Source organism: Orbicella faveolata, unplaced genomic scaffold (assembly GCF_042242905.1).
Source record: "Orbicella faveolata isolate gen_17 unplaced genomic scaffold, um_ofav_v1 contig_2, whole genome shotgun sequence".
Taxonomy (NCBI): domain Eukaryota; kingdom Metazoa; phylum Cnidaria; class Anthozoa; order Scleractinia; family Merulinidae; genus Orbicella; species Orbicella faveolata.
Window position 1 is genome coordinate 25,535,062 of NW_028301547.1, and position 21,932 is coordinate 25,556,993.

The 21,932-nt window shown below is 41.8% G+C and overlaps 1 protein-coding gene across 1 annotated transcript in view; it reads right to left on the reverse strand.

The window, feature by feature from the left end:
- Positions 1 to 375: 375 nt before the first annotated feature.
- The window catches only part of LOC110049817 (protein sidekick-2-like), a 29,827-nt gene continuing 8,270 nt past the window's right edge, over positions 376 to 21,932 (reverse strand). The window contains exons 6-31 of the mRNA XM_089290509.1: positions 21,570 to 21,845; positions 20,437 to 20,715; positions 19,844 to 20,119; positions 18,892 to 19,197; positions 17,772 to 17,842; positions 16,961 to 17,195; positions 16,101 to 16,216; positions 15,442 to 15,637; positions 14,788 to 15,081; positions 14,010 to 14,333; positions 13,664 to 13,734; positions 13,093 to 13,330; positions 12,410 to 12,525; positions 11,373 to 11,559; positions 10,588 to 10,884; positions 9,318 to 9,620; positions 8,299 to 8,369; positions 7,657 to 7,888; positions 7,083 to 7,198; positions 6,618 to 6,864; positions 6,244 to 6,531; positions 5,402 to 5,527; positions 5,068 to 5,247; positions 4,267 to 4,395; positions 3,348 to 3,459; positions 376 to 2,327 (exon numbers count right to left, since the gene is read on the reverse strand). Of these exons, the coding sequence (XP_089146635.1) occupies positions 1,208 to 2,327; positions 3,348 to 3,459; positions 4,267 to 4,395; positions 5,068 to 5,247; positions 5,402 to 5,527; positions 6,244 to 6,531; positions 6,618 to 6,864; positions 7,083 to 7,198; positions 7,657 to 7,888; positions 8,299 to 8,369; positions 9,318 to 9,620; positions 10,588 to 10,884; positions 11,373 to 11,559; positions 12,410 to 12,525; positions 13,093 to 13,330; positions 13,664 to 13,734; positions 14,010 to 14,333; positions 14,788 to 15,081; positions 15,442 to 15,637; positions 16,101 to 16,216; positions 16,961 to 17,195; positions 17,772 to 17,842; positions 18,892 to 19,197; positions 19,844 to 20,119; positions 20,437 to 20,715; positions 21,570 to 21,845 (6,206 nt within the window). The 3' untranslated portion in view covers positions 376 to 1,207. The remainder of the gene's footprint in view (positions 2,328 to 3,347; positions 3,460 to 4,266; positions 4,396 to 5,067; positions 5,248 to 5,401; positions 5,528 to 6,243; positions 6,532 to 6,617; positions 6,865 to 7,082; positions 7,199 to 7,656; positions 7,889 to 8,298; positions 8,370 to 9,317; positions 9,621 to 10,587; positions 10,885 to 11,372; positions 11,560 to 12,409; positions 12,526 to 13,092; positions 13,331 to 13,663; positions 13,735 to 14,009; positions 14,334 to 14,787; positions 15,082 to 15,441; positions 15,638 to 16,100; positions 16,217 to 16,960; positions 17,196 to 17,771; positions 17,843 to 18,891; positions 19,198 to 19,843; positions 20,120 to 20,436; positions 20,716 to 21,569; positions 21,846 to 21,932) is intronic.

A 21,932-nucleotide genomic window follows, 5' to 3' on the forward strand; every position in this document is an offset into this window, starting at 1 on the left:
CTTTTCTCTGGGGTTGCTACAAGATTTGCATGTCCTCTAAAACCATTGGACGTACTCCTGCGAGGTCGTTGTACCTGTTCCAAAGTCTCTAAAGCGTTTTCCTTATCTCCGAACATCACAACACTAAATTGCTAATGCCCGCACTATCTACATTTATACCGGCGCAATCTACGCAAAAATCCCTCTTGCTAATACATTTTCACATCGCAATGATTCGGCAATTCTCTCTATTCCTATTCCGACTGCTCAGCGGCTAAAATAATAGTGAGACCGCAGACCATCCCTCCCCATTCCCCCCCCCCCCCCCCGCCACCCCTGCTACTGAAATACCAAACTGAAGCAATAGAGTTATGACACAGAAATTCAGGTATGTCGTTTGCAGTCTATGTCAAGCCTCCCATTCTTAATAGCTATCATTGTTCCTTTTTCGTCTGTTATATCTCTTTAGTGTGTCTCTATCTTAGGAAGCTATTATTTTCTCCGATTTGAAGGTTATTTTAGTACGTGACAAAAATCCGACGTAAAAATAGGTGGGAGTGTCACATGTAAATGCTGTGAACAAGTCGTTCAGGTTTGAGTTTGTAACTATGTCACGTAAAGAAAAAAAAAAGGAAAAAAAGGAAAAAACTATGTCACGTAATATATAAATACCTAGCCCTTAAAACTATACAACCTACCTACGAAGATTCTCGTTTTACTGTAATCACGAACAACGGCTTGTAGAGTTTGATTTACATTCTTAAAGTATTTACATTAAAAATACATCTTAAGTTGCTGTTGCAATCACTTTAAACAAGCTATCTATTCAAAGCGATCATTAGAGAAGCTTCAGCGAATGGATATAAAAATAAGACAAATTTACAACACTTTGTTATGCTACGATATAAAAATACTAGAGCATTCAACATTTACATTTATGCTTTCCTTACATATATTTACATGCTTATACAAAACTAAACGTAACAGTAAAAACACTAGGGCTTAGAAGCACCGAAATTTGTTAAAAACTTAAAATATAAATACTATTAACAAAACGTCTTCTTGGGAATATATCAGGTTTCATCCCCCTTAAAAAAATTCTACGCAAGTTTTCTGCTCTCAGATGGACTAGGTTTTTGGACTTTTACAAGTGACCTATAGCTCAAGTTTCTCGGAAGAGGTTACACCTCGCAACTAACAACTATAAATTAAAACTTAATTTAAAGCTCTAGACGAACGAAGAATAGGATGAAATATGCGGTTCACTGGATTGGAAATTGTCATTATTATGGCCCATCCTGTCCAGATACATCACTGGAGGAGGATTTCTCCCTCCGTCGGAATGGTCGCTAGGAGAGTCTCGACTTGAACCTTTGTGGGACGGTACAGGAGATATCTTACCGCCATATACCGGGTCTACGGTGTGGTACGAAGGAGCTGGAGATATTGGAGTGGACGGAGAAGGCGGGTTGCGGGACCGCGACTGTTTATGTGTTGGTACTGCCAGGTTTGGCAGTTGTGGCCGTCTCCTGCGACCGGGTTCCTCGTCATACTGAATTCTCGGTGGACCACTCGAGTTTACAAGGGTCCTATTATCTCGGTGGTCATTGCTGCTTGACGAGGCCGCATCGGAATATTTTGAGCTCCCGTCAGAATCCCGCGGGTTCGGGTCGAATTCAAGGGCTCTTCGAAAACTGCTACTTCTGGGTTCTCTCCTGTTTCGGTTCTGAATCTCTGTCTTCGGTACGTAAGGGAAGTTTCCAGTGTTTGGGCGCGTTGGTGACTGTGGCGGCGTACTACTATCGTCGTTGTAATCTATCTGATCCCGTGACCTGCGTAACGGTCCCGTGGGTCGCGGGGCCCTTGAGCGCGAGTAAGGTTCTCTGCGATCATGATAAGCTGGTCTCTTCTGCTTCTGTTCGTACTCGGGTGACATAAACGACGTCACCGCCTCGGGAGGAAGTTGAGACCGTTCAATGCGGTCTAACTGATCAGCGGATTTTGCCAAGTACCTACGGCCGTCATAAGCGGGTGGACCATCCCGATGATCCCTTGGTAATGACGTCACAGAGAACGACTTAAGAGGTCTCGATATCGGAACTTCATCGGGAGCGTCGGATTCTTCCGTAGTGTGCTCGATAAGATTTCGGTCTGACGTCGGCCTAGGTCGACCAAGCGAGTTTCTCCATTGCATGTGGTTAGGATTGTTAGCGTAGTGGTTCACGAAGGTAACATCTTGTTTCCGTTTGTAAGTAACCTCTGACACTCCACTATCGCTGTCTGAAAGCTCCTCCTTGGAACCCAGGCTGCTCACGTCCTCTTCCGGCTCGGCATCGTCCCGGTAAGTACTAAAGAGAGGGGGGAAAAAAATAAAGACTTAGTTAACTAAACTCGACGGTTACTTCCAGCACTTAAAATCATTAGACATCAGCGCTATATGACTCAAAATTGAAAGTGAAGAATGATCATCGCAGTTAATTTTCCAATTTAAGCAATTGGAAAGAAGAAGCCTGAAAAAATCAGGGCTTCAACGGGATTCGAACCCGTGACCTCCGCGATACCGGTGCGATGCTCTACCAACTGAGCTATGAAGCCACACATTGGGAGCGAGGTCAATTAATTGAGTTCATATCATTCTTCACTTTCATCTACAACCGCAGTTCATATATGAATTATTTCATACAAACTTCACATTATTTCACTCCTCACGGGAAGATATGAACTCAATTAATTGATCTCGCTCCCAATGTGTGGCTTCATAGCTCAGTTGGTAGAGCATCGCACCGGTATCGCGGAGGTCACGGGTTCGAATCCCGTTGAAGCATTGATTTTTTCAGGCTTGTTCTTTCCAATTGCTTAAATTGGAAAATTAACTGCGCTGATCATTCTTCACTTTCATCTACAACCGCAGTTCATATATGAATTATTTCATATAAACTTCACATTATGACTCAAAATTCTTTAATAACTCGCAAGAATTTTGTTGCTGATGCAAGTCAGGTTTGTTGGCGGAGCCTACATGCTAGTTGGAAAACCATCTTACTACCAGAAATTGTTGAGATTAGTTTATCAAGAATCGTAAAAGCAGTACTCTGGCTAAATCTCGTTGAGGTTTCAGAATTCATGCCTGTAAAAACTCTCAGTAGTTTTCTCCATTCGTAATTAATATTATTTTTATATGTGAGTGGTGTCATAAAAGCGGTACACTGAAAGGCTTAACGTTCAATCCAACAGCTTGGATCTATACTGATACACACTCCACGGCAGTCCTAATACTTAGGCCAGTTAAGGAAGATATAACTATTTTTGTTGCATTTATATCTGCCGACAGCTGACACAAGTTAGCGTACAATCGAGTTAACACGTACATTTGAACGCTGGGAATAGTTCCACTCCTTATCGTTCCGTTCCTTGAAGTTCTCATCACCTCAAGAGTGCTTTGAGTGGTGGAGATGCCTCCAGACGAATCTTGATCTGCCTCTGTTGAATTACAAAAAATTACCACAAGTTAAACGTCACGCTTACGATCAAAATAGCAGTATTACGTTACAAGAAAATACTCTTGGGTTGCAATCTCACAAAAGAACCGAATCACTTCCGAGGGAACCAATACCTATGTCGGGGTCTGAACGCGGGGTCTGGAAATGACAGATATCAGTCACATTTTCAGTGATTTCTCAGCTATCAGTTAAATTTCCGTCCATTTCTCAGCTACAGTAACAGAAAAAAGTTTTTAAGGTCTCATTTTTCAACTATCGGTAAAAAAAGGCGACATTTCAAGGCTGATAGTTACTATTTTGACCAATACTCATCAATAAGTTGAACCCTTTTTAGACCCTTCTAAGTGTTTGGAAAAGATTAAATTGAAAGATAAACCCTTTGCTTGATCAAGAAACTACACAGTGTACATGAAAGTAACGAACCAGAGAAACACAAGAGTAATGATTTACTACCGGGCCGAGGACTCCCATGTAAAAAGGACTGGGTTGCTCGTCGGAAATATTGAAAAGAATCCCTTAGAGGTACCAAGATCCTGTTTTGTAGGCGTGGCCTTTTTCATCCCTAAGAGGCGCCAATTCTGAAACAACACATCATCTCCTTTCTTGTTTTTTTCAGCTCAAAACCCAAAATGATACCGCAAAAGCTCCCGCTGTGGATCTCTTGACGCTGAGCACCCTAAGAGACACCAAAACTGCATTTTTAACTCCTAAAAGGTACGACCAGCACTCTCGTCTCTTTTATATGGGAGTTTTCCCCCGCCCCCCGCCCCGCCGGAAATTTACTTACGTTTCCTGCGGCGGTAACAAATGAAAGCAAAACCGATGATCAAAAGAATGAGAATAACAAAGAACAGGACCATGAGTAGTATAAACCACCACTCTTTGTAGAAAACTCCCGTGTCGTCTTCAGCGCTACCTGTAACGTAAGACAGTCAAAGCAAATCAATATGATCATAATCTCTTGGTCATAATCACTGCACCTTCATATATATATCTTTTAAATTGACTATGTTCATGTTGTACATAGTCTGGTCCAAACACGAGAATGAAGAAGACATACGTGAGAATCTATGTAAAAACCATCTTAAGGCAATGTCCTAAATATAAAAGAAATATTGTGAGAATTCAAAAGGTGCTCGTCAATGATGTGTCAAATCATTGAAAAAAAAATTTCTAGAAGATTATGCTGAATTTACAGGAAAGAGTTCGGTACGTGTGCAAAGTAACTGGAATACATTTCTTGAACTCATCCTCCGAAACACCAGAGAGAGTTTAAAATGTATATGTACAAATGTTGAAATTATTCCTAGTTTTGGAGGGATTAAAAGGTATTCTTCTAAGTGATGGTGCTTGTTATGGTGTCAATTAGCTTGGTTTCCATACTATTAGGTGTGATGCTTATGCAATAGATTACGTAATCGTCCCCAGGGCGGAACTCTCAAAAGATTCATGTAGCATGCTTTCAAAGGGAATTGAACAAGTTTAGTTTAGAGTAACATTAAAGTTTGTTATCGGTCGGCCGTTTTATCCACGGAGTTAGTTTATTTGCGTCCGGACACAACAGTCCTGAACAAAGCAAGCAACTGACCTGTAAATACTTTGTTTGAAGGCTCGGATGGTTCCGAGGCCCCCACTTCGTTCCACGCGATGATTCTAAACCGGTAACCAGTGTTAGGTTTCAGGTTTCCGACCGTGTAGTAAACGAACGATTGGTTCTTTTTAGTATCGTCGGGATTCGCTTCCCATTGAGTCGTAAATTCTGTGACCTCTGAAAACAGAAATATAGTATCATGCGAATTGTGCAACTTGAAAGGATTAGAGAAAACATCTCTTGACGTGACTTTGAAATAATTGCATTTGCTGTTTTAAATACTTTGACGCACTTCTATGTTTTGTGACAAAAACCACAACAAATTGCTTACCATCCCTGACGGACTGGATCTCAAACTTCTCAAAAGGCACATTACCACTGTCTCCATTCTCCCACATGATGACCGCTGTGATAGATCCCGGGCGTACTTCGGGCTTACCTGGTTTCCCTGGTAACACTGCAACAGGAAACCAGTCACAAGATCAGGCGTTGTAAACTTGACAGTCAGTTACGTTAATAGCGAATCTTCCAAATAAACAGCCTGAATTTCTTAAGGTCGTTTTCATAATCCTTTTCAATCTTCCCCAGCCTTATCCATCCTTATTTCTTTCTGGTTTATTATTAGCTCTTTGGTGTTTTCCCACATAGGTAAACTTTTATTTTGTGGTTGTGCCCGTTTGAGGTAACTTAAACTCAACACATTACAAGACATAACTTAATAAAGAGTAGCGTTGCTCTGTAACCATAGTGCGGTAATGTTTACACTACAAGTTGAACTTATTCTCGTTAACATCTCCGATATGGTAATAATAAATATTTAGAGTCAAAATAGAGTGTCAGTCGTGGATACCCACATTCTGAAGAACTAGTTAAAAAATGATTAATGCTGACGTCTGTTTAAGTACAACCCCGAACGCGTAAGAGAAGCAATACCACTTGCAGGTTCTGTAAAAAAACATGGATGGGTAGTCTAGCAGTGTGGTTCTTTTTTTAAAAAAAGATGATTTGCCAACAAGAAACGTGAAACATAAGGATACGCACTTCGTTTGTTACGAAGAAGGGTCTAAGATATCGTGCCTGCAGAATTCCCCTGTCTCCCGGCGGAAAAGCAGAGAGCAGTCTTCCGCATGCTAGCTATTTCTGATTTCAAATCAAGTTTCGGTTCTTACTGACCTGCAGGTCCCTTGGTTTTTACAACGAAAGTCTTTGGCGGCCCATATCCCATGGAATTTCTCGCTCGAATCTGGAACGAGTAACTTGTCAACATGGCCAGCCCAGTCACTTTCAAGCTTTCTTTTTCACCACCAACCACAACTCTTTTTCTTTGACTCGTTGCTACGCCGCCATATTCGATCTCGTAATCAATGATTTCTCCGTTTGGTTCACAAGGTAGTTTCCAGGACAAATCCACGCGCGCATTATAAACCGCGTCATGACCGAAAACAGCCGGTGGTCCAGGTTCTAGTTGAATCAAAATAAAAAGATCGCTGAGCATTTGACCAACTGCAAAACAAAGACTACCACAACATGCACGAGCGTCAACTTACTGTCAGCGAGAGTCGTCACTTCCATTGAGTCACTTGAAGGACTTTCGCCAATCGAGTTATACGCTCGGACCCAGATCCTATACGTCACAAACTTTCGAAGGTTTGTTATGTTGGCGCTGGTCTGGTGAGGAGGAATAAATAACAGCTTCGGCCCAGGTTCTCGCAGACACACCGGCACGGACCGTCTGCGCCTGCGTCGGCGCCTTCTCTTGCGTTTGTCACCTAATGAGAGGTCTTGTGCATAAACCTATCAAAAACACAAATATATTTAGATAAACCATTAAAACTCTAAAAGACCGTCTAGCGTCTGAACAAAATGTAAGCAAGCGGAAACATGACTAAACTTGAGAAGGTAATCTTGAGTAATCTTTCTGGTCCTTCAGCTCAATGACAATCGTAAATCACATAACAAGTCACTTGATTTCGTGACAAAGACAAAGTCACGCAACACGCCTGGTGACTGACCTTGTATCCCATAAGATGTCCGTTAAAAGACGCTTGAGAAGGAGCCACCCAGCTTATTGCAATGGACGTTCTTGTCACCCTACCACCCTTCAATTCCTTCGGCGCTTCAGAAGGAGCTGTAAAAAAAACAACAGCGAGAAAACTGAAATTACTGAGATGTGTGAAAGAGAGCAAGGAAATAGACTCCAGTCAGCGCGCTGTTAAAATCGCCCTCGCTTCGATAACACGATTCATCTGACCATGTTTTTTTTTTTTTCTTCTTTTTTGCTTTACAATCGGCAAAAGCAATTGCCTATAGAAAATGCCCTGACGGTTCAATGCACTGCACAGGTGTTGCTTCACTAAGCAATGTTTCCTGCATTTTGTCTCGCAAAGGCACAATAAATCTGCTCGAGGGTTTGCACAAAACACTACCTCGGCAAAAGTCAACGCCTGGAATTTGCATATGGAAGTACACATTGATACCTAATCGAAAAACACTTATTCAATAGTGCGGTTATACAATAGTCTACTATTGAACCTAAGTATTCCGCCCATCAGGAAAATTATAAAACTATTCACACATTCAGCGTACGTTTTTCTCCAGTTGTGGCCCTGTACAGAGGAGTATAGGGCCCAGGTCCCTTGTCGTTTACAGCCGCCACTTTCACTTCGTAGACGGTGAACACTTTCAAGTTGTTTAAAACATGCTGACGGGTGTTGGCGTCCAACCGGGCCTCGCTAAATCCACTGCTAGCAGAACTCTGTTCCCTGTGTTTCACTATAAAGCCCTGAAGAGTTCCTCCTAACTCTTGAGGGAAAGGAGCCTTAAATTTAGATTTAAAGAAAAATCCGTTAATTTATTTGTACTTCATTTGCAAATGTAAGAAAAATTGCACAAAGCTACATCCCTAGACAATGAAAAGCTTAAGACCAAAAGGGAAAGCAGCGCGCTTTCCTATGTCTTTCTTTTGGTTTCCCGTTTTCTAAGCTTGAGTTTTGTTTGTGATAAACCTGTAATCCGACCAATAAGAGCGAAGGAGTGGTCTACTCAGCCTATATTGTGCTAAATTAAAGTCACGTGACTTTGTTGCCGCGTCTTTCCCGCCTTTGCATCGTGTTGGAAGTCTATGTTTCGTGTTGACTAGCAAGATTGCCTTTAGATAGTCACAATTTTTCGACAGTCTATGGACACCCTCCATGAGGGAAGATTAAATTAAGACAGAATTAAGCTTACCGCCCATTCAATAACAAGCGATGTTGGAGACGCAGCTTGTATTCTGACATCGCGAGGGGCTCCTGTCGGCACTGAAGAATGATAAAAAAGAACAGTGATTTAAATTGGATTATCTCAAACGGACAAGAACTTCATCAATAGAAAGCTACTCTTGGGAAGTTCCTCTGGTACTCGATAATATCAAAATACACCTTGTCAGTGAAAGTTTAAACTCAAGTTTAAATTATCTTTCTTCAATTACTTCGCAAAGAACTTACATATTCTGCACTTAATATAAATAAGTACAGCATATTTTTGCAACAGATTTCTTTAGGCTCCGTTTATCACAAAAATATGACCCAAAACCTTAGCGGCCTGTTTTCAGTCATGACTACTGAAATGCTCTTTACTAACAGTAAAACAAAGCAATTTACAAATTTGGGAGTCGTTGCTTCCTGCAAAAACAAGAAACGAAATGACATTTAATTTAACTTAAAGCAGGGCAGTTACTCTAGCTGTAATAAACTAGATATTGTCCAGCTGGTTAATAAAACAAATATTATGCCGTCAGGTGCTTGTATGGTCGTCATCCAACCACTGACACAAGCGATATAAGCTCCATACTTTCGTCAAATCGGCAAAACTAGTACGTCATTTCCGAGTTGTTTTTTACTTCTGTTCCAAAACGAGTCTCGGTGCACAACCTTTCATATGGAAATGAGTTTGATTTGCATGAAAATGAACGTGTAAGAAAAACTCCTTTCAATATGAAAGGTTGTGCACCAAGACTCGTTTTGAAACAGAGGTAAGAGCAATACAGGTTCAGGATACAGGTTCAGGATATTTGTCACGTGGACCTATTTATATGAATTAGCTCCCACGAGTCTCCAGTCTATATCAGTATTAAAAAATCTAACCGGTCATAGCCGGGACTCCATTTGAGAAGACTTGGAATTGTTCTCCGAAAAGATTGTGTCACGCACTGACTAACATGTTACTTATATTGGAGAGTACTGTAGAGATAATGAGTTCAAACTCACGGGCAAGGCGAGTAGAGACAGCCGTGGACGCAGCACTATACGGACTGTTGCCTCTGTCGTTAGTAGCCATGATCCTGAACGTGTAAGTCTCTCCTGGAATAAGCCCCTCCACTTTAAGGCTCCGTGAACTGTGGGGAACGTTTGGAGAGTACACCTGCCAGCCCTCGCCATTTTTGTTCAGCTGCAGTGTGAAGAACCTCAAGGGACTTTTAACATCCGAAGTGGCTTGCCATTTAACGATTATCCACCGCTCGCTGATGTCCGAAAAATATATCGGCAAAATGAATGGCGCATCTGGGGGCTCTGTGGCGGAAAGAGGGAAACAACCATTACATTCACGACCATCAATAAAGGAACTTTCCAAAGCAATAAACCGCCGTACAACTTTATAGTTAGAAACGAAGTTACAGTAATTTATTCTAGTACAGAAACCGTTTTAACAACCTGTTAAGTAAAGGGCTAGAAAGAAAATGAGCACATTTACATATTTACAAGATACTACAGTTATTCACTAAAGTAACTACGCCTAGACGATAGAATGGGTAGAAGTAGAGAAGCGCTGCATAAGCTCAGTACATTTAAATATTGATATCACAGCGCAGTGAGTTACATTCTCGCAATGCTTATTTTCGGTGTATCAGCGGGCTACGTTTAAGGTCATTCCCCAGTATTGCATTGCGCATCCCTACTACGCATAATTTCACGCGTGATTAGCGCGCGCGCATTAAAAATGGCGGCTTTTTCATTACAGCTGGACCTCGCCATAGAGGTAAATCGCCATTTTCTCGCAAACGAGTATGGTGACCTATCATTTTTTTCTGTTGTTTTGAATTGAGTAATAAATTTCTCTGTGCGAAATAAATATGGACCAATTCCCAGTGTAGAACAAAAAGCAATCGTCGGAAACGTGAATTTAGCAAGCAATCGTGACTACAATCATGGTGCTATTATAAGGATTTATATGGGTATAAACAAGGTGCTGTTGCTCCAAAACGAACATGGGGACCCCTCGTTTTTATTTCAAAATTCAAGTTCCTAAAATATAAACAATCAATAGGCAAAGTTTGACAAAAATCTCAGTGCAGGTTCTATTTCAGTGGAATGACCTTAAGTAACCTGAATTTTAGCATGAGTTTTCGCAAAAGGAAGGGTGTGTGACTACTACACAGAAATAGTTCTGAACTGAAGCAAGTAGCCGGAACGTACAAAGATTCAAAGATCGCTTAGTGGAGGTCCTCCCTTTCGAAAGTGTAGTGTAACCTTTACTTACCTGTTGAGCCTCCGGTATAGACAACAGCTTCCGCGGGCAGGTCACTCCAGCTAGTGTTTGTGCCGGCCCACACGAAGAAGCGATAAAACGACTGAGCATTCAGCGCCCCCGCAGTTCTTTGCCGTTCATTACGGCCGAGTAGGCTTTGCCATATAAAACCAGACGACGTTGAATTAAAACGGTACGCCACTCTATATCTCGTTATCACACCACGGGGGTAGACTGGTGGATCCCAAGCTATCGTCACGGACGTCCTGCCAACGTTTGCAAAACGGACGCGAGAAGGAGGACCTGGGCCTAAACAGAACACGAGCGGGTTAGGGAACGAATATTTTTTTACCCGCGACAACCAGGGGTTGGGGAAGGGGTCGAGGAAAGAGAGGAAGTTTGCTAGTCCGTGGTTGTTTACCATTGACCCAACAATTCCGCAAATTTCAGTCAGAATGTAAATGCTTCAGTAGACAATTTTGGCTCGACGGACCGGAAAATTCTCGAAGTAATTAAACATCTCGAAAGGTAGATCAAACTTTCCAACCTAAATATCCGAATGGAAAATGTGCTTACCATTTGCAATTATCTTGGAATTATGATCAGGTCGAACTCGTCCTAGTGTCTTTCGGTAAATTGGGTCATTTTGAGTAAATAGTAAATGGTCAATTCGAATGGAACTTACCATCAAATATTTTTTCTTTGTGGAAATGGCATTTGCACAAAACGTGAAGTTTCTTCGTGTGCATGGTAAACAACTCATGGGTCACAATATTTTCAGTTCTTGTAATACTTACTGGACTGTAGAGTTCTTGCTCTGACCGCTGTGCTTCTCGGCCCATTCCCTATCCTAGTGTAGGCGAGGATCTGGAACTCGTACGTGACGAAGCTCTCCAGTCCCGCAAGAGCAGTAGAGAACACGAGGCCGTTAATGACTTCCTTCTCCTTCTCCGTGTTCTGACGCCCAACGATCCGGTAATAAATCTAAGAGGAACATAACCTCTGTTAGTATAACCCAGTAGTTTACTGTAAGTGCTCTCGAGATCTGATAAGCCGCTCAGACATCTACAACTGTATTTCGATGGAAGGCCCCTGAAACACACACACGTACGACTATGCACGCGCTATGCGCAAGAAACATAAGGGAGTTACAACGTCGGTGACGTCGATGACAACGTCGATTAAAAAATGAATTTATATGGTTTATTACTGTCAAAACTATAACGAAACTGGGACACGGCGATAAATTTGAAATAGAAATTTAGATAATTAGCCGTCGTGGTTTACGGTCTTCAGACAACGCTGAATTTAGTCATTTCACGATGTTGTTTTGCAGACGACGACAAAGAAACGTACCAAGATTTATAACGTACGTGCACAGCCAGTGTTCTGCTCATAAAATCTCTTGTTTAGCGACGTTGCCATTGCCGCTACCGTCGTGGTTTTCTTAAACTCCCTAGCACATGTAAACAAACCCACGAACCATATATCTTATTAGACATTTCAGTGTGTTGTATCGTATATTTTCACGAGTCTTCGGATAACCAAGAGCAGTACATCCTGCTAAACCGGTTTCTTAAGTACAAATACCGTTTCCCCGCGCGAAGTTAAATTTGAAAAGGCAGTATTTTACGTTAAAACAATGCGACCGTCTCGCTCTCTGTTTCTATCGACTTTGACAGTTGCCTTAAAGCTTTGACCCTCCTAACTATAAGCCGATGCCAAACTCGAACTCAAAGATTTATTGCTGGAGATTCCTTCTGCGTGCTTGGGCACAGAGCGCTTGAATTTACTTACAAACAAGTCAGCAGAAGTAAGGAATCGACCAGTTTACCTTGTAACCAAGGATTTCACCATTTCGTCCAACGCTTGGAACAGACCCCCATGTAAGCGTCACGGAGGTCGCGCCTGTGACTTGAGGGGCGAGGTTCCTTGGAGCGGCAGATGGAGCTGGGATATAAAACAAAAATAACATTGAAATGATTTGTATATGGGGTAAAGTGGCAGACGAAATGCAGTTCGAAAAAGTCTCTGAAAGGGATTAAACGTGTGGATTAAGGAGAACACTGAAAGACGACCAAACGGGGTCATGTTAAAAAATGTTCAATGTTGAATGTTTATCGCGGTCGATGCACTTAGCTACAACTAGCTAGTTCTCAGGCATGCCACTTAAACTGAAAGAAACACATATTCCAAATAAACATAATAGGTTTAAAAATCCCAACTGGCAGGAAGCAGACCAGTTGGCTATTTACAAGCATGGCTGAGGGTCTACCGAGAAATAACTCTAGCTTAGTGGTCAGAGCGGGACTTGAACCCGCGATCTCCAGATTTCGTCCGGCACCCTGACCACTCGGTCACGCTGCCTCCTATATCGGACTTCAAATGCTACGCAAATGCTTTCTGAGCGAATGAAGAAATGCAACTCCAAAAAGAATTCACACAGGAGAAAACGCCTGGAGTAAGGAAATAAAGCCCATTAAACAAGATTAAGATACCGTGCATACGGGTTCTTACCGTCTTCTTGTGTCCAGGCCCAGGCCACCGCGCTGTCATTGCTAGCTCCTTTGCCATTCAAGTTGTAGGCTCTGACCGAGACCTTGTAGTGCTTGTATTTCAATAGACCTCCTGCTTTGTAGGTGTTAAGTTGACTGTTTGGAATCTGTATTGAAAATGTGTGGCTTGGCTCTCCTTGTGGTTCAAACTTCATGGAGAATCCAATATAGTCACTGTTCCACGTTTCTCGGGGAGGAATCTGCGTGAAGCAAACAAATGCCAGTTACTGAGCAAAGACTGAAAACTCATCAAAACTTCAACATTCTTCTAACAAACTTTCGTTCACTTACAGAAAATAGGAAAATGCTTCGGTGAGACACTTAGCTCCCTTAGAGCAACTCTAATCACCACAATCTCCAACCTCCAGCAATCGCATTCGTAGCGATACAAAAGGAACGGTCTTGGTAGATGGAACAGATTTCTCCTCTCGACAGAAGTTACGCGCAAGCTCTTTTTCCCTCAGTTTTTCCAATCTGTTACTTAATATGTAAATTATAGCTTGTTTCACTCCAACTGATGCAATTTAACTAACCTTCCATCTCAATTCCAGTCCGTCTTTGCCAAGTGGAAGCAACGTCAAATTACTCGGAGGACGAGAAGGAGCTATGTAAGGCAAGAACACAACAAAAAATGCTCGAGCTGTACTTTAAAAAGCAACGACTTAGCATTGACTTAATTTACCATTGATTATGTAGTATTCATCCAAGGTTTAATCGGTAGAGGCTACGCTTAAACCCAAGCATAGCATAAAGGCCCTTCTACATCAGCATACGTACAGGCATGAGGATAATTATAAAACGGAGAAAGCTTTTTAGTCTGTCCGTTCACATGCACAGGTACACTAGCATTTAGTCAGGCTTCAGTTGTCGTTTTCTTACCAGTTTCTAAAGTCCTGACCGTGTCCGAGGCGTTGCTGGGATTGCTGCTGCCCACCTTGTTCTTAGCAATGACTCGAAATCTGTAGTCACTGTATGGTTTAAGATTCGGAAGTGTCAACGGTAGCAAGTTCCACACTAGATGAGCATCTTGGACGACCATCAGTGTTTTCCACTGAGCCGAGACAGGGTAGAACGAGTCGTTATTGTATTGTATTGTGTAGGTCAGAATAGGAGCCCTGCCGGATGAACCTGGAGTGAAATCCAACAAAACGGACCGGGCCCTTGCTTCTATGACCCTTAGATTGTGGGGCGTGCCTGGCTTCTCTGCAAAATTAAAACATGAGATGATACTGGTGAGGAGCGACATTGAGGACTTTACTCTGGTTTCTGAATCGCACAACGAAGAGAATTTCTACTCCCTCCTGGATAAGATGGTAGTCCATCACAGGTTACCCCCTCCCACATATTTTGTCAGAATACTCCTGGGTGGAGTGAAGCAATGTGAGTGACACAATGACGCCGACCAATCGTCACGCCGGCCTAAACCACTCCACTCGGAGTCTCATGCACTAGAGCTGTCATTTAAACCGTTTGATTTGCCCATTGTTGAAATACTTCACCTACAACTGAATGCATCAAGTTTGTTACTGGTATGGAGATCAAGGCAGCAGCGGACGCGAAACAGCACTGAGACTAACGTGCCTCATGCAAATCAGTGGTGCTTGGATAAACCAATTATAAAGATTCTCGTGTAACCAAAGCAAAACGGCCATCTTACCTGGAGACTGCGTAGTCGTTGCCACTAGTTTCTTACTCGTTCCAGGCCCCACTCGAGTCTCAGCGGATACCTTAACACCGTAAGCAGTATTGGCCCGTAATCCCGTCACAGTGTGTGAGAGGGTAGTGTTTGAGAGCCTTGTCGTCTGTCCACTGCTAGGAAGCGTGTCATTTCGCCAGTGTGTCACCAGATAGGCAGTGAGAACACCATTCAATCGTAGAGGTCGGTCCCAGCTCACTCTCAAGGCGTCCGCGTAAATCTCAGACACTGTAAACGACCTGGGCGCGTCTGGAACTGTGGGTAACGATAATGACGGTATGCGGATCTTTAATGCATTTATCAACAAGTTACCTTCGCTGTTTCAACTTGAGAGTTTAAAGGAACAAAATTACGTCTCCTTCGACTTCTTATATGTGGTAACATTGAATTGATTCTTGTCTAAAGAAACGAGAGAGTCTGATCTCGAGTATTTTAAATCGTTTTTGATCGTAGAAAACCTGAAATAATAGTTGACTACGATATTAAAGAAACAAACATGAGTTTGAAAAGTTAGGGAAAGACATACGAGACTCCATTACACAAGACTAATAAAAAAACGTTTGTACCGCTGAAGTAAACTGTGTTAGATCATTACAAACTGTGTGTAGCACGTACCTCCTTCCTCGGTCTTGACAATTATCGTATCGGACTTGGGACTGTCTCCCGCGCCATTGTATGCTACTATAGCAACAGTATACTGAGTGAACTTCTCTAAGCCCCCCAGGGTACCCCTCTGAATTTGTTCCGTGTCGTCATGATCAGCCACTCGTTGAAGTATATTGTTGGGTGTGCTTCCCTTCCATGCTTGGAGCTGTTCCACAAAATATGCAACAGATAATGTGGAAGTAAATTGTTTAAACGTTTGTGTGCAACGATGTCATGACAAGTTTTAGGCCTTTATCGCCGCTATTCGTGAAAATTTTAATGACTTTACCATATAAAATATGTGTAAATGCCCTTTACAACTTGTAAATAACGAATTGAATTGAATGGAATTGAAAGTCTAGTTTCGACACCGCTCGTTTCCTTTGGTAAACGGTTGATGCTCTTAAGCGACATTATTACTTTCTTTTACTATCATGGAATTTTTTCTGTTTTCTTTTTTTTTAACTGATGTAATTTCTGATAATTTCCAAAAGTAACCCAAAAACGTCCCAAGATTTCCGAAAATTAGTTGAAAACCTCTCCAGATCACTCGAGAAACAGTGTTGAGTATCGAACAAGACTACGGGGTACGAATGTAACGTAATAAAGAGGTTTTTTTTTCAAACTACCTTGTAACCTCTTATGCGTCCGTTCTGTTCTCTCTGCGGAGGAGGCTTCCACTCCAACTGTACACTGACTGTGGTGATATTTATCACTCTGACCTCCTGAGGGGGAGCGGTTGGTACTGCAAGATACATACAATGAGTGAGAAAGGAGAACCTTAATCTGATTATTTACTTTTTATGTGAGTATCCAACCTTAAAGTCCATAAAGACGCGACAGAATTCGCCAAAGAAGAAACCCAAAGAGCAAAATTTTAAAGAAGCTCAGTCACGGTATTTTGAGTTATTTTGGCCACATACAAATTTACCTTTAAATGGTAGGAAACCTGAAAATAACAGTTTAATAAGACAGAAAAACACCAAAGAGATAATGATAAACCATAAAGGAACGAGGATGGCTAAGGATGGAGAAGATTAACACGGATTACAAACGACGAATTTGAAAAATTGAGGCTAAACTTTTCAATATGCGCCAACCGTGACTGAGCTTCTTTAACATAATTCTGGTTAGAGTGGCGGAACTGATTATTCCAGAAAAATTTCAGGGAATCTCGTACTTCTGGCCAAAAGAAAAAGAGTAGTAACAGGAATAGTACTTCATACATAGAGCATTTTACTATTATGATGTTTCCAAAGGTAAATATTACTTTTTGATGCCTTCCAGGGACATTTTGGCTGATAACTGTTTACAACGTGTACATTTTCAAAACGTAAAAAAATACCCAAAATTTTGAGAGTCATTTCCGAAGTTTCGTTTGACTAGTAACACACAAAAAAACGGCAGCTTGTCATTTTCACGGTCTGGATATCGCTTAGAAACGACAAATAAGTACATGTACAGTGTAGGTTTAGACGTCATCACTTACCCCCCTCCGATGTGGTAACAGTGATTGGGTTACTGTACGTCCCGTCTCCTGCGTCATTGTACGCAAGCACTTTAATCTCGTACGCAGTCCACTGTACGAGGCCGTCGATATTTCCCTGAGTGGCAGCTGGATTTTCAATCTTCTTGATAATAAAGGTACTGGCAGATACACCGGCCAGACGATAAGCTATTTTAAAGCCCCGCAGAGGACCGTTATGGGTTTCTGGAGGTGGAAGCTGAAAATAGTTTTAAAAAAATAATAAATAAAACTAGCCAATTTAAAACATCAAAAGATACTGCGCACAATTGTTCGCTTCTTTACAACACACATGCACAGGTACGTTGGACTCCGCAGAAAGGAGTGTGGATTCAAGCGCTGGTCAGCGTTATTGCGTTTTATACCGTGTCATAAGATGTAGCCAATCAGAATACAGGGTCGAATACGGGAAAGCCGCTGTATACTCGATAGTACTATAGACCAGTATCCCATCAGGGAATAGGCCAATTTCGATATATCAAAATTCTAACTTGGCTCCGAGGCTTAATGGAATAAAACAAAATAAATTAAATATTCCTCCCTCATCCTCGAGGTGATTTCTTTTGTCTAATTCCCCTAAGCCTCGGAGCCAAGTTAGAGTTTCCATATATATCGACAGTGGCCTATTTACCAATACCAACTACTTGCCGCTTCATTCAGGCTCACATTACAGGACTACGACTTATGGTCGTACACGATTCGCCGTTTAAGTCCCTGATATTTGATGTTATCCAAATTAATATTTGTTGAATTAAACAAACCCAAACATACGCACCTGCCACTGTACAAGTATAGAATCAGCACTAGTTGGCACTCCGTTTACATTTAGAGGAGCAGCGGAAGGCGCTGAAAATCAAAAGAAATATTGTCACAAAGTATACTCGCAAAACGAGAGTTCAAACCTCCCAAAAGCTTAGCCACCTTATTATTATAATGGCTTCATGTGTGTTGTGGTTAAGTCTTACTTAAGATTGGTACAAGTGTATAAAAGACCTAGTAATATACATGGAAAAATTACTCGATTCTTATTGGCTGAGAGCAGCGCAGTTCAAGTGTAAGAGCAAAAAATGTGACACCAGTGCAAAAAGTGTAACATCAGTGCAAATTACACATCACAAGTCTGGATTAAGATTGGCTGAAAGACAGTAAGAAATTTTCTAAGCCAACGATATCACGTAGAATGATGACGAAAATTTTGTGCGTAAACTTTCTCGAATGACAAAAAATGGCTTCAAGAAAGATCTTAGACCCGTAGCCCGCAAGGGCTACGGGTCAATAGCCCACGAGGCGAAACCGAATGGGCTATTTACCTGTGGCCCTTGAGGGCGAAGAGTCTAATTGTTTTAGTATCACCCAACTAGTCGGACAGAAAAGGCAATAATAAAGTTAGCAAATGCAAGTTGAACAAATGTTTATTTGGGAATAAAAAAGCGTCATGCTCCATTGCGCCAATTTCGCTACTCGTGAACTATTACTAATAGTCCTCTAGTAGCGTAGTCAATTGAAATGCAGGATTTGCATTAGTCCACTAGTTGGGTGATAATAATAGGTATTATCCTTTGTCCTGGTGTGTTGTATTTGAAATAGCGGAAAATACAAAACTGTACCAAAGGTAATATTGGACCACAACAGCTAGATGTACATATAAAGGACGTCATGCTAAACGCCTGAGTTAATAAACCACGTGCTAAAAGCACAATTATGACAACATAACGGACGAAATTCGTTTCGCAAACCAGTTTGACTCGCATTTCATCCACGAGATGACATTGCTTTGTGTGCCCCGGTCGCGTAAACTGGAAATAACTAATCACTGTACTCGCCCGGTGAGAGCCAAACCTCTTAGTGGTATAAATTACAACGAATACTGAGAGTATGTCGTTAGTAACACTTACCTGCTATAAGTGTTCTAATCACTCCTGATGCTCCACTTGGTGTTCCTTCTCCAACTGAATTGACGGCACGTACATGGAACTGGTATTGCGTGTGCGGTGAGAGATTGCGGAGGGTGACGGACATCTGTCTGTCAGATGGATTGATGTCATCTTTGTGGAGGTTCCAGTTGTTAGAGCCCTTCTTGGCGTACACGTTGTAGGATGTGATGGGGCTGTTTCCGTCGTAACCGGGTGGAAACCAAGACAGGCGGACTGAAGTGGTTTGTATGTCACTCACCACTGGAGTGCTTGGGGCCAGGGGGGTTTCTGATCAGACAAAAATGTTTATAAGACTTTTTCCTTTTTTCCAGCGCTAATTTACAAATCATTCGCTAAAAGCATCAGGGATATTCTTGAAGGAAATTCATCACAAAATTTGGAGATATTGTGACTGGTAACAAGAGTGATAACTGGCAACTTAAACTTTGAAAAAAAAAAACAAACAAACAAAGAGAAGAATATTTCGTTTGCTGCCAGCTAATAAAAACTTAGCAACATCCCCGCTTTTATGCTCTTACGCGTCTCTCAAAGGCTTTTTTTAGTAGCTCCCTTATTAAAATAATAATACAAAAGATTTTGACGCACCCAGTTCTCAGTCATTCGGACAGCGCACGGAGCCAAAAAAAAAAAAACGTTTCGATGACGACCAAACGGGGACATGTTAATGTTTATCAGTAGCGGTCGATGCGCTTAGCTACAACTAGCTAGTTCTCAAGCATGCCACTTAAATAAACAAAATAGGCTTAATTACAAACATGACCGTACATGACCGAGGAGCTGAATTAGCATCTACCGAGAAACAACTCCAGCTTAGTGGTCAGAGCGGAACTTGAACCCGCGACCTCCAGCGCCCTGATCACTGGGCCAGGCCGCCTCCCCTCACCAACAGATTGTAATGAATGCGAGCGTTTACCTTGAACACTCATTGTGCCACTTGTGGCAGCATTTCCCGCCACAGACTCCACGCGGCACTTATACGTCCCGGCATCTATCTCTTGTACTGTGGTTATACGCAGTGATCCATCAGCTTGTACCGTCATCCGGGCCGTGTCGACTGGAGAGCCATCTTTAGTCCAGGTCCATTTCACTGTTATACCCGGGTCTTTTTGCACTGCACATTGAAGGGTTTTTGGCAGACCTTTAGTGGCTTGAATCTGGCTTGGCAGTGGTGTGGTGATCACAGTTTTAACTGCACCAAACACAGAGAAAACAAAAAAAATGTTTTTCACTTAACACCTTCATCAGAGACAAATCGTGTGCAAGACGATGTGAAAGGGAGACTTGATTGATCAATTAAGGCCTGAAAAAATATATTTCAGGTTTGAATGGTGTGGACTGGTTCGAGGGTCTTGTAAAATTGGCCTCCTTCGAAAATCGCAAGAAAGCGAAATAGCGCATTCAGCAAAAAGACAAACAACGTCTTGCCGCTTTAAAAAGTAGCTTCACTTACAAAAATACACCTGTAACTTTAAAAGAAGGGCGAGTGGTCATATTTGAACAACTTACTTAACACTCTGAGCGTGGCGTTTGCTCGTTTTGAGCCCAGGCTGTTGGTTGCTACACACGTGTACTTTCCACTATCGCTTTTCTGACTTCGACTAATCTGCAATGAGCCAGTGTTCTTCTGGAAAAAGCGAGGGTTACTGGCGAAGTTGATATTTTGATCATTCTTTTGCCAGGTTATGGTGGGCGTAGGACTCCCTCGTCCTTGACACTGCAGCTCCACAGTTTCATTCACGATCGCATCTGTGTTCTTTGGCGGCACATCTATCCATACTGGTAAAGCTACAAACCACCAAAAGTAGCATTGTCAATAACACATATTAATCACGAAAGTCTGGTTTCTGGTTGGTCCTCCTCGCAACTATGTTTCATTAAGCCCAAGCCAGACAACTATGGGAGTTCACAATACAGGAATCTTTGTTTACAATATTTGCCTCATCAGCATAATTCAGGGTGTTTCCCACTGGAAGAAAAATTTCAGTTTGAATTTTCAGACATTTTTTAGGTGACGAATGGAAAAGCATTTTCCAGAATTTCCGGAACCTTATGAGGTATACGGAAATTTTCAGGAATTTCCATTCAATTTTTGGTTGAATGGTTCGCTTTTCGGGCATTCAGCAATTTCTGGATTTTCTGGAAACTTTCCACGGAAATTTCCATACCATTTGTCCCCGTTTCGAACTTTTCTGAATTTTTTGTTGAATGGAAAGCGCCCCCAGTTTCTGAACAAGTTGCAAAAATATCAGTTCTGAATATTGGAATGGCATAGCACGATTAATTGTAACTGCGAATAATTACAGTTCTCGCCCAGTGGGCAATATTGAACGAATGCTACCTGTTTCGTACCCAATCGAGTTCGCACCCCTGAACTCATTATAAACTTTCTATTTCGAGTTTGCTTTCACCCTCAATGGATTAAAGAACGAGAAATAAACATGTTTTGTGTGATTTTGTTTCAATATGCCCACAATGTTGTCTTTTTTGCTCGGTAAGAGGAAGATAAATTATAAGCACTTGATCGCAAGTTGAGAAGATGTGGGCACGAACTCGCCAGGTGCGAACTCGGTGAGTGCGAACTCCCTTGCGTGCGAAACCTCCAGCTACCTATTGAACCACAGCATATACTTGATACTTACTTTTTACGTTTAATGTAGCTTTAGATATTGCCTCGCCACCATCATTTGTTGCCACACATTGCACAGTCCCTTTATCTCCAGATTGAAGACTTGTGAATTTGAGTTCGTTTTTACTGTTAACTTGAATTCGTCCTACATTTGATGGGGCAACTTTTTGCCCGTTATGGAACCAAGTAATTTGGGGTTTTGGAGAACCGGTGGCATTACATTTAAACACAACTGATTCCTGAGGGTACTTGTCCGCCATGGTCGGTTGTACTGTGAAGGTGGGCTTCTCTAAAGAACAAGGTAATTATATTGATACGGTTAAAAGCATAACTGTGACATTGATTACAAAATATTGCAACACCTGTCTGTATTCAA